Source organism: Artemia sp. Qi Xiang Cuo, chromosome 8, assembly GCF_049724085.1.
Source record: "Artemia sp. Qi Xiang Cuo chromosome 8, ASM4972408v1, whole genome shotgun sequence".
Taxonomy (NCBI): domain Eukaryota; kingdom Metazoa; phylum Arthropoda; class Branchiopoda; order Anostraca; family Artemiidae; genus Artemia; species Artemia sp. Qi Xiang Cuo.
The window spans coordinates 6,332,642-6,345,329 of record NC_142801.1 but is presented as its reverse complement, the minus strand read 5'-3'; the positions used below and the strand labels follow the sequence as shown (position 1 = coordinate 6,345,329).

Here is a 12,688-nt window from a genome sequence, read left to right as displayed (position 1 = left end):
TTCCTGGATATAAACATTTCCCTAAAAAAAGAAAAGAAAAAAATTACCGCATACACATCCAGTCTTGAAAAACATATTTGATTTGCCCGTGAATTGTAAATCTACTTTGTATCTGTAAATATTTCTCAAGAGGCAAGCTTGCGAAAAATATCCCGCTGAGGAGGCAGGTGGGAAGATTGAAATTTTTTTTTTTTTTAGCCAGAAATGTGCCACTTTTATTCTTGGTATTATACTTAATTTACAATTTATGTCTAACTTGCATTTTTCTTAGTGATTAGATCCCCCTTGAATTCACATTTGGATGCCCTAAGCTCCAGTTATCAGCGCTAAGGCGCCCCTTGGCTGAAGGATGCTGCCTTATATTTTATAATTTTGTTTTGAGATTTCTATCATGCAGCACTGGAAGTGCCGATTAGACCAGCTAATCCCCCCTAAAATTCAGCTTATGGGCGCCAATGGGGCCAATAAGACCTTTCTGCACTCGTCAGTAACTTGGAAAAGGTTGCAAAATCACTACACTAAACCGTCAAATGATAAGAGTCCGGGCATCAGCATCAACTTAGTAAAATCTAGTACATCTCCCGAAATGTTTTTCTTTTTCTCGACCACATCTGTATTGAAATGACTGTAGAAAGGCGAAAGAGTGCTTATTCAATCGTAAATTAAAAGTTTTATAGCCATTTCAAAAGGCTGATGCTAATTGGAGAGAATCCAACCGCAAACCTTTGTGCCACTACAGCCCTATGTGGCGTGGAATGATAATTTTAAGATCATAATTTTAATGAGGAAAGAACAAGGATCTAAAAAAATGGGCTCTCGGATCCAAGCAACCCCAAAGGCGAAAGGACCCAAAAAATGCAAACCCTCAAATGAAAATATACCCGCTTCATAGATAGATTTTAGTAGGAAGGTGGAAATTTCAAATTTTCTTGAACTCAGAGTCACGCCGTAAAGCACAATTGGCACAGTGGGTCTTAGATTTTTACAGTTAGGGAAGGAGGCAGTACCCCAACTCTTGTTTGTAGTGATTTTTGTTTACTTAAGCTTGATTTGTATATTCAATTCAAGGTTTTCTCGTTTTAAGATTTATTTATTCATTTATATTGGTACCTGTTGAATGTTTGTTTATGATTGTTTATGTAATTTCTGTTCTTTTTGGGTTCAATTTATTCTTTATTTTTAATTTCTGGTCATTTTGAGTTTGAATTATTATACGATTTTGTTTCTCTTGATCTTTAGTTTAATATGGCATTTACTTTTCTTTGAAAAACTTCTTTTTCAGATTTTTTTTTGTTTAATAATTTCTGTTCATTTTTGATTGCCAAAATTTCATGTTTTTCGACATTTCTCATTAATTTTTTTTTTCAACATTGAAGTTTCATCAAAGTACCAAAAACTAGTATAAAAGTAGCAATATCAAAGTAAGCAAGCATCAAGATAAATAAAGTATCAAAGTAAACAAATTATCGAAGTAACTATAAGCAACTTGCATAATTGACAGCCCTTGCCCCCATAAATAAAAGTTGCCCCATAAATCAGTAAATCAAAGTATCAAAGTAAACAAAGTATATAAGTAACAATAAGCAACATGAACAACTTACAATCTTTACCTCTGGGGCTGGGGGCGGGTGGTGGTTCAAATCCAGAAGAATAGTTAATTGGCCTTTGGACTATTTTGAAAAAAATGGCTATCTCAAACTTTTGACGGGATGTATTCGGGGAAAAGGGATGGGTGGAGGGTTGGTGGCCCTCTGATCACTTTTGACTCTTATAAAAAAAACTAGAATCTTCAATATTCAATCGAATGAGCACCCTCCAAAGTAAACACGACCATCCCTTCCACAAAAACTTATAGATTAAAACTGGACAACTTGCATAGCTTCTAGTCCTTGCTCTGAGGGCTGTGGGAGAGGTTATCAAACCTGGAAATATAATTATTTGAAATAGCTATATCAAAATTTGTTTAACCCCACAGCCATTGTTGAATGATTTTTGGACTATTTTGAACAAAATGACTATCTAAAAACTTTACTCCTCCAAAGTCTATACGGCCACCCCTTCCATAAAAACCTTACATGCTCCCAGAATACAACTTAAAACCCTTGCTCTAGGGCTCTGGGTGGATGTGTCTACCCTGAAGGCATTGTTATATTATCTTTGGAATGAACAAAATGGCTATCTAAAAACTTCAATTGGATGCATCTGGGAAAATGAAAACTTTGGGGGGGGGGGGAGGAGGGGCTAGTTTTCGTCCAATCACTTTTGGCTCTTAATGAGAGAGCTCGAATTTCCGATCAATTTCCGATCAAATTAGCCACCTCAGAAGTTTATACCACCATCTCTTTCATAAAAACCTTATATGCCCCCGGATTGTATCTTACAAACCATACCCCCGGGTTCTGCCGGGTTCTTTTAACCCCGTAGGCATTGTTATATAATCTTCTTACAATTTTGAACAAAAAGCCTGTTTCAAAATTTCAATCACATGCATTTGGGAAAAGAGGGAGCGGGGCACTAGTTACCCTCCGATCACTTTCGGCTCTTTAAAAAGGAAATAGAACTTTCGATTTCCAATCAAATGTGTCCCTCTGAAGTTTATACGACCACCCCTTCCGCAAATAAAATTATATACCTAAGGGGCATAACTTATATCCCTTGGCCTCGGGCTCTGGGGGGGTTGTGTCAACACCGAAGGCATTGTTTTATTTCTGGACTGTTTTGAACAAAATGGCTTTTTCAAATGTTCGATCGGAAGCATTTAGGGAAAAGAGGGCGGGGAGGGTAAAGGAGCTAGTTGCTCTCCGATCATCTTTGGCTCTTTAAAAGGAAAATAGAACTTTCAATTTTCAATCAAATTGGCCTCCTCTGAAGCTTATAAGGCCACTTTTTCTACTAAAAACTTATATACCTCCGGAGCATAATTTACAACCCTTGCCCTGAGCTCTGTGAAGGTTTCGTCAACCCGGAGGCATTTTTATATAATCTTTGGACTATTTTGGACAAAATAGGTATCTCAAAATTTTGATCAGGTGCACTTCGGAAAAAGAGGGTGAGGGGGTGAACAACTGATGCAGTTTACAATCATCAGCTCTTCAAGGAGTGTCAAACAGTGTTAAAAATGAAATTGTTTCTCTCTGAGTTGAAAATGAATTTACTTGCCATGGGCCAACTTAATTTAGTCACAAATAAGAAAAAGAAGGGAAACAAATTCCTTTGCCCCTTCCATCACGTTTTTATCTAGATCTGTTCAGCTTGTATATCACCTTATGTATTTAGGTCTGCCCATTGCTTCTTCTATCCGACTCACCCGAAAACTTCTTCTTGAACAAATCAGACGTAGATTCTCAGTAGTTTCCGCTTCCATTGTATCTGGTGAACTTCGATTCAACTGACATCTTCTAGCAAGTCTATATAATGCTGTTACCCTTACCCACATCCTCTATACTGCACCCTTCTGGAAACTCCTAACTAAAACTGACAAGAGTAAAGTTCGATCCATGTTCTTTCATTTTGCCAAGTATCTGCCTCCGTGGTACACAAATTCGCTCGCTATTGCTAAATTCAAGGCTGCTGACCCAGAGGTTGCCGTCGCTAGACGGATAGCGAAGCATAATCGAACAAATTTATGGAAATTTAAATGATTGGTCCCACATTCTTAAGCAGTGATGTATTGTCTGTTTTTTCCTATGGTCCGTCGTGTTGTGTTTTTAATTGTGACGGATTTTTCAATAATTTTTAATACTAATAAAAATTTAATTCTTGCACGATAGTTTAACGTTACTGTTCTGCAACATATATAGTAGGTCGCGCCATGCTGAGGATTTTTTTTTCTTTTTCGCACATATATTGTATAAATTAGATGGTGTTGTTATCGTTTCTTAACTTATCGCATTCGGCTCCCACCTTGGACCCGAAAATCTTTTGCGTTTATTTGTTATAGTATAATTTATTTATGTGTTGCCATATTAACAAATATTGTGAATTTTAACGATTAATTTGTCACGTGACTGGAGCATATCTTGCAGTGGTAAGATAATGGGCACATTAGGGGGCACATTAGTGTTTGTGTTTATACTCGTTCGCTTAGAAGTCTTTTTCTTTTTATTCTGGTTCCTTTGGTATATTTGCTTGTCTTGTATTTCGCGAAGTGTCTAATTGCTGTCTTTATTATTTTACTATTTTGTTTTCTCTTACTTCTCCGTCTTGTTGCTTTTGTATGATGGGTTTTCAAATAAATATATAAACCCGTAATTTCGGGAGCATTGAGAGAAATGTTAAAGTTCGGGAGGGCACAAATGATTCTGACCCCTCACATTAGTCCAAAACAGAGAAAATAAAATCACAAACTCGACATAATCACAACAGAAATGGCTAGTAAAACTAGATGGCATCACTTTTGGAACCGTGGGAAGATGTTCCTTTTTTGGATTTCTTGAACTTTTTTATTAATTATTCCAAGAAAAGATTTTGCTGAAGGGCCAAAGATCCTGAGCAATTTTAGATTTAAATGAAAATTCGATTTGAAACTACCAGCGACTTGCTTGCATGAACGGAGTTCTCCACTCGAGAGCAAAAACACGGCTCGAAGAAACGGGAGATTGGCGGGAAACGGGAGTACTTGTCCTTGCTCAAAGACAAGTAATAAACACCTGTTTTGGTCACAAAAAATAATTATGTGCAGCTCAAAATTTAATCTAATATTCATCAAACCGGTTAGAGATCCACACTCTCTATAAAAACTGCAAAGACTGGACTCTTACCATTTCTTACAGTAAACAAAAATCGACGACAGAATAAAAACAACACAAAACAAAAGTGCTGATTCCGCAACACAATTACAATGAACAATAAGACCACCCTTGCAACAAACAGAAATTACCAAGAATAAACGCAACGTTGCCACCCCTTCAAGTTTAAAAAGCCAGTGTGTCATATTCATTGTACTGGAAACAAAGTATACTTTGAAGAAATTTTGTTCATTTTCGTTACGACATTAGAGAAATCAAATACTGGTCAGGGTTTCTGGATTTTTCTCCTATCAGCATTTTTGAAACCGTCAAATTTAGTTCCCTTAGCCTGATATGTAATCCATATTCATAGATGTCCTCCCTCGTTTACATTATTTCTTCGAATGCATAGAAAATCAAGTGGCTTAATAAAATTTACAGTTCTAGGTAGCATATTTATACAACTTGAAGTAAAATTTCAATGCCACTCGAGATTCCCGGTGTTTGGAGAAAGTGGCAACACCGTACTTATTTATGGTAGTCTTTTTGTTTTAATTTTGGGTTCATTTTTCATTGTAATATCTTCTCTTTTAACTCTTGTGTCTTGCATAAGCTATATTCACAGGGGATGAGACATTTTTCCAAAGAGAATATGTGTCTTAGACGGGTCTGGTGTTTGGAAAAAATTATTTTAAGACCTAATTTCAAGAATTTTTTTTACACATTTCAGCGAATTTCACATTTCGTTTTACCGAATGACGGATACCGGATATCCCGACGTATGTTCTGACGAAGATTGTCCCAGTATAAATGACCGGAGCTCATTCGGTACTGTAAGATTCTTTGGGGTAGCTGTTCTGCCATAAGCTTCTTCCGCGTCCCTATCTCCGGAATGAAAACTCGGTGTCATGGTAGACCTTTAACTGGTTTTTTTTTTACCCAGATCCGTGACTGCAAACAGTACGGCAGGATGACCGTTAGGAGTAGCACCCCTTGGGGAAATTATACCCTAGTAAGTGACATATCATTGCGTTGGATTTTGATTTTTAGATGACTATTTTGGAACTGCTTGTTTGGTTGCATTTTTTGGGCATAGTAACCTTTTCCTAGCTATGTTGTCTATTATGGGCTGCCTCCAAATTGTAGTATAATAATTTCAGACATGAATGTATAATAAATTAGAAGAAAGGGCTTGAGAATACTTGTGCAGGACGCCAGCTCTTGTTCATAAAAGAAAATTGCCAAAGGTGGAAAACCATGTAGTGACTAAGATTGCACAAATCCTCCATTCAACTGAGAATTCCAGGAGCTTATTTCTGTTCGGTTTTAAGCTGGCTTAAGTATTTTGTGTAGACTTGGGGAGAAGTATTGGTCCATGGTCTGCACAGGGTTAGACCCATTGTGATTTAAATAATAGTAAAATTGCAACTTTGAACGTTACAACGCTAAAAAGCAACTACCATATTGACATTTGACTGACGTATTCAGACTCTCTGAACTGAAATTGTCACGAATTTCAGAAACTCATCTCCCAGGGGTAGGAAACATGAATCTAGGGTATGTGGAATTAAAGTAGAAAGAATGGGGTACATTGGTTGGCAGTAGGGCTTATGTTGAATAAGGAAACTTTGAAGTCCAGCTTCGGATGGGAAGGTGTTGAAATTGTAATTCTTACTAGTTCATTTCATGACCAAAAAATGCAAAGTGTCAGTCATAGTGGTATATACCCCTGTAAACTGACTGACCAACTGAGACAGTAGTGGCTCAGATAAATCCCAGATGAAACTATAGTATTTAGATAAAATAGCAATAGTTGGTATTCTAACTTGGCAAATTTAATGTAAGAAATGAAAATAGCAATATTTATAGACTTCTGCAATTGTGTAGGTATAACAAGTTAATAACAGCCAATTCAGTACTTAGTCATAAAGTGGCCGAAAACTTAACATAGTATTAACATGATGATAAGACGGTCACTCTTATTGATTATGTTACTGTAAATTGAAGACTGGCAGGATCAATACAAGACACTAGGGTATACCGGGGTGCTACTATTAATGTTTAAAGATTACCATTTGGTAGCGTCTAGGGTTAACCCAAGGCTGGAATTCAGGAAGGGTAGCTACCTTCCGGAAAGTTAACTAGTTAGTATAATCCAAGATGAGAATATTGGAAGAGCTTTCCAGGGACAGTTGAATATGCGATTGGAGAGTTTAAAATCTAATAATCACTAAGATGGATGAAATAATTTCAGGAAAACAGTTTGTGAAGTACCAGAGGGCGTCTTAGGGAGAAAAGTTAGAAACGCAGCAAGGAATTTTAGTGAAAACCCCAAACACATCCATTTCCCCGAATACATCCAATCAAAATTTTGAGACAGCCATTTTGTTCTACGTAGTTGATTTCCAGACAGAAATTATATTTTTGGGGAGGGTACTCCCTCCACAGCCCTCAGGGCAAGGGTTGTAAGTTATGCCAATAAGCCTTTTTATAGAAAGCTTTGTCGTAGAAACTTCAAAAAGGGCTCATTCGATCGGAAATTCAAAGGGCTAGTGCCGTTTTAAAGTAAAGCGCCATTGACGCAGTAGGTTTTTGAATTTTATAGTGAGAGAAGGAGGCGATACCCAAACTCTTGTTTGTAGTGATTTTTGTTCGTTTTAAGCTTGATTTGCATATTCAATTTAAGTTTCAATCCTTTTAAGATTTATTTATCTATTTACATTAATGTCTACTGTATGTTTGTTTGCATTGATTGTTTATTTAATTTTTGTTCGTTTTAAGTTTCAATTATACTTCAATAGCAAAACATTTTTTTTTCGTTTTAAGCTTGATTGTCGTATTCAATCTAAGCATTACTCACTTTAAGATCTATTTATTCATTTATATTATTACTTGTTGTATGTTTTTTCCTATGATTGTCTATTTAATTTCTGTTCGTTGGATTTCATTTAATCTTTAATAGTAATTTCTGGTCGTTTTGAGTTTGAATTTTAACAGGTATTTGTATCTGCTGAGCTTAAGTTTAAAATGGCCTTTATTTTCTTTTAAAAATTTAATTTTTGGAAAGTTTTTTTAATTAATCCTAAGAAACCCGGCAAAGGCATGAAAACACATGGGAAGGTAAAACTCTCCTAGACTGAAATGACCGAGAGTGGTATTTAAGGTCTTGGCCTAAACTGTCCTAGCTAAGAATGTGAGCAAAATGGATGAATGTTCGGAATTTTGAGGAGTACAGTGCGCAAGGATAGGTTTGAAATGAATATTAAGAAATCTAAGTTGCTTAGAATAGGAATAAATGAAGGTTAAGAGGTCATTTAGGGTAACGAGAAGATTGATCAAAGGGATGGCTTCACATACATGTGTAGCATTATTATTAGAAATTATGGATGTAGAAAAGATGTGAAAAGAAGAATAGCCCAGATCGTTTTTAAAGTTGAAAAAAGTTGGAAACCAGTTTGTGAACCAAGATTAGAACGTTGTCAAAATTGGTTATCAGACGTAGGTCTTTTGTAAGGTGGAGGAATATTTGCTAAATAATTTCCAGAGGATATTGTCTGCAATCAGTTTTAGGTACCCGTTTGACTGGTCGTAAGTAAAATAATTATCTGTATGAAAAGTTAGGCTATATTTCAATTTCTAGACTATAATGGAAGAAAGCTTAAGATGGCTAAAAAATATATGATACATGAAGGATGACAGATTGCCAAAGGTTATTCTTTTTCGTCATCCATCCGAAGACAAACGAAGAGCAGATCGTCCCTGAATTAAGTGGAAATTGGTCACAAGAAAGGGTATAAAGGAAACGAAACCTTCATGGATAAGGGTGAAAAGTATAGCTTTGAACAGACTGAGTCAGAGGAGGAGCTTGCGCGTCTTCGTTAGCTTCGGGCGTCTTGGTGCTGCAGTGAGTGGTTAGCCCTAGTAGTGGAATGAGATGTAAATCCTGAGGTGTCGTTTAGCTTGAATTCTTTCCTCTCCTTTTGTTAGGGATTTAAACAAAACAATTTGTCGGATTCATTTTTGGAACGATGTTTCCAGAAAAATAAAATTTGTCTTAGTATCAGGCACATACTCAGGATGGGGTGATGGAATAACGGAATAAAATGTCCCTTCTCCCCAAAATTTTGATTTTTTCTGTAATTGCTTATCAAAAATAATTATTATTATCTTTTCTATAGCACCATAAGAATAGTGTCTCTTGGTGTGGATTAGAAGCCTTAACAACCGTATTATTTTTGAAAAATATGTTAGAAAAGAAAATCTTTCTATCAAGATTCAAGATGTGTTCTGGGAAAACCTTTCATTGCCGTCGCTGTGAGTTGTCCTAACACCATGAGGGTGGTATTGTGTCGACATCTTTATCAAAATACTTTGTTAACTAAATCAGAATAACTTTCGACAACTAAAGTATCTATGTAGAGTTATTCATTCCTCACTTATTGTGTATTAATTCGAATACCTTTTTATAATAGAGCAAACCGGCTTTAACACTACACACATAATATTTAGTACTAAATGGTTAAGTTACGTTATATTATGTAGAGCTTTTCAAAATTAAACAAGTCCTTTCGCCAGGGAAGGATCCTGAGAAAAATCTTAGGGGGGTGGGGAAATGTGATAAGGGTGCCAATAAGGAAAATATTGGTGAGGGGGCTAATGTGACAAGGGCGCTGATAGTTGACGAAATTGACAAATTTATTCTAAAAAAGAGAGAAAAAAAGAAAAGACAAGGAATGAGGGTGCCAGAAAAATATTGGGGGATCCACCAGATCCTTTCGCATTGAGCTAACGTAAAATTCCATTAAACTATCATTATCATCGTCTAAAATCGTCAGAGATATCATGAGGAAACTTCCAAAAATGTAGAATGGAGATTCAAGCTTTGATCAAGCGTGAAAGGTTTTCTAAGGAAAGATTATGAACTCAATTTCAAAATTCATGAATTGCTCATCCAGAAATTCCATGTTGTTGCTTCTGTATTCACTTTTCCATAACGCAACATAACTTACGCACCGTAAAATTCTATGTAGCGCTCAGGTCACTGCCTACGTCATAGGCAAAGTCTGCTTCATAAAATTAGATAACGTAATGTAAAGTTTTAAGTTACGCTTTTGTTAATAGTTCTATGGCACAGTGTGGAAGAACCATTAAACGAACGAAGCAATAAATGAAAAAAAAGTAAATACAATAGCATTTGCGTTAGCAAAACAGCCACAGCAACATTTGAGTTTAGCCTATTACGAGAAAAAGAAAATGCAAAATTCAAACAATAATACTAAACCACAGGAAATCCTCTATTTTCCTTCCATATTTTTCTCAGAAAGTTCTGAAACTGCAATTTCTGGATCTGCAATGTTATATTTATTGATAGTATAACATTAATAATAATGTTATTAATACTCATTAATAATAAATAATACTAACTATGATGCTATACTTATAAACAAGTTTTGAGTTTCACACCATAATAGTAGAGGAGCAAATATAAGCTTAGAAATATATTTCCGTATTAGTATCCGGGGTCTTCGTCCTTGGATGGGAGGTCCAGAAATGCATATTAGAACTGCACTCAATTAGTAGCACACTTTGTTTTATCTGATTTTAGAATACACTTTGGATAATGATAAATGTTAATTATAAGTTAAGTACACAGCTAAATTTCACAGTATTGGCTCAGCATGCCCTTTTTCAGAAGAGAATATATGGTATTTTTCTTGCATTATATAAACAGTTGTTATGCCAAACAATTAGAAAGCGATACTTAAACTTCCTTTTAAGTATAACAAACGACCTTATCAGTCACATTTTTTTTTGTGCTTAACATGAGGGGCTTATGAGCTTAGCTCGTTTTTGCACCGAAAAAGACCCCAAATAGCCCAACTATGTTTTGTATCAAATTAGGATTTAGCTCGTTTTAGAGTTGAGTGAGGATTGTGCTCATTTTTGCGCCGACTTCGGGCAGTCGCTTTTGGGCTTATAACTTTTTTCGCCGAATTTCCATATCTTTATCGGAAAAAGTCTCGGATTGTTGAACATCCAATGGAATTTATTTTCATTACTAGGCTGCAATATACAGAAAAATAAGTTTTATTCTGCTTTCATAGGTCAATTAGCTTTTCATTTTTGTCCGTGAAGCAATAAATGAAAATATTTCTTAGCGAGTATTCAACTGCAGTTATCTGGGGTTTGATAATCACAGTGAAAGCAGAAATAAAATCGAAATAATAAAAAGAAACTGTTGAACTGTTTATTTGTTCCATCCTCCATGATTTTTTCGTCATGGTAATCGATGAATTTCATTTTAAATGCTGACATATTGAATATATACTATTAAGCTCTTTTTGATCTAATTGAAACGGAACCATTTTGAACCAAGTGGGACCAAATGAAGCAAAACGAAACTGATTGTGGCACCAATTTGAAATAAAAATTCAAAAGTCTACTTACTTTTAGCACAGAAAGGGTGTCGTTATTCATTTTAGATGTTTCGTTAAGCCCATGTGGATCCACATGCGAAGTTTTGGATGTTAAAATCTTCCAGTCCTAAAACAAAACAGTATAACAAGTTGAAATTCTATTTGGTGTACATCAATTGCTCCCTACCGGTGGGTTGTGACCCCCCAAAGGGGCGTCTTGACAATTTCGGGGGATCACCTGTGAATTGGGCTTGACTGAGAAAGGTTCTCTGAGAAAATTTCGTTTCCCTGCGATGGAAGTCGAGGCCTACGCTTATTGTGATAAATTGTCTACCGCACGGTACTTTCTAATATTGCTTTCAATTCATTTGGAAGGACACTTAGAACCAAAGACCTCAACCCAAGGCCAAAATTTCTCCAATGGCAACAAACGTTCGTTTGTGGGCGATAATTCTTCCTACTTTAAGGATGTTATTTCATAGTGTAAACTGAGTAGTAGCCAAGAATGAGGCGCAAAACGGACTATCATTTTCTTTACTCGCTGTCAAGGTGCAAAGTGATGATGATCATGCATAGGCTATAGCCCCTATAAAAATACAATTTTTACAATAGAATAAAGAGCCTTTTCTTAAATATGGCTCTAGATTGTAGATCAGATGTATAGACTCTAGATTCTAGTGATTCATAGGGGGAGCAAGTCATTCAAAGGGGAGCAGAGATTTTAAATGACGAGTAAAATGACCAAACTTCAGCAATAGATCTTCTTTTTCTACACATTCTATAGTCGATCTCAAGTTATTTGCGCTGGTACAAGGACTATTATCACGGACATTGGAAGCCCAAAGCTATTAGCCTATAAAAATCTGTAATCTTGAGCATTTAATATCAGTTTTGTTAAGTAGTGTTCACACAAAGGTCCAAGAAGACGTCCATTTCTAAACGTGTATGCCTTGTAATGCGCTTGCTTGGCGTGGAAGCTCTGCCATACATGCAAGTAAAGCGCCTTGATTCGTCTCTACTTCAGATTGGTCAGATCTGGGTGAGGGTTGGAGCTTTATTAGGGTCGATGCTTCGGAGAGTGATACGACGGTGGATGACCTTCACCGATATTGTGTGTGGTCTTCTTTTGGGTCATTTTCCCACGTACGCAGTAGCGTCCTAAGCACCAGCGAAATAGGTGACATGTAGAGTTGAGAATTTTTTTTCAGTAGTATATTCACTGAGAAAAGAGGGGGTGGAATTAAAAAAAAAAAAAAAAAAAAAAAAAGAAAAAAAAAATGCCAATGAAAAATATAATGACTAAAGAAGCTTCCTGATTGTTAGAATTTGGAACCTTATATATAGAATTATAAATTCTAGACCATTTACATATGAACGAGAAAGGTCAGGATATTGACATCTGGCTGGACGCTTCAGTAAACGCAGATCTAACTAGACACGCACGTGAGCGCCGCTTATAGCTTTTCTTTGCTCTTGAACTATTTGAAAGATAGAGATAAGAAATTTTTGTTGTCCATGACTGTATGCTAATTCAGTAGCCTCATG

General features: G+C 36.1%; 1 protein-coding gene across 1 annotated transcript in view; it reads right to left on the bottom strand.

The window, feature by feature from the left end:
* LOC148949097 (cytoplasmic dynein 2 heavy chain 1-like) overlaps positions 1-12,688 on the bottom strand; it is a 336,505-nt gene that overhangs the window by 129,900 nt on the left and 193,917 nt on the right. The window contains exon 13 of the mRNA XM_089092625.1: positions 11,175-11,270. Coding sequence (XP_088948751.1) covers positions 11,175-11,270 — 96 coding nt within the window. The remainder of the gene's footprint in view (positions 1-11,174; positions 11,271-12,688) is intronic.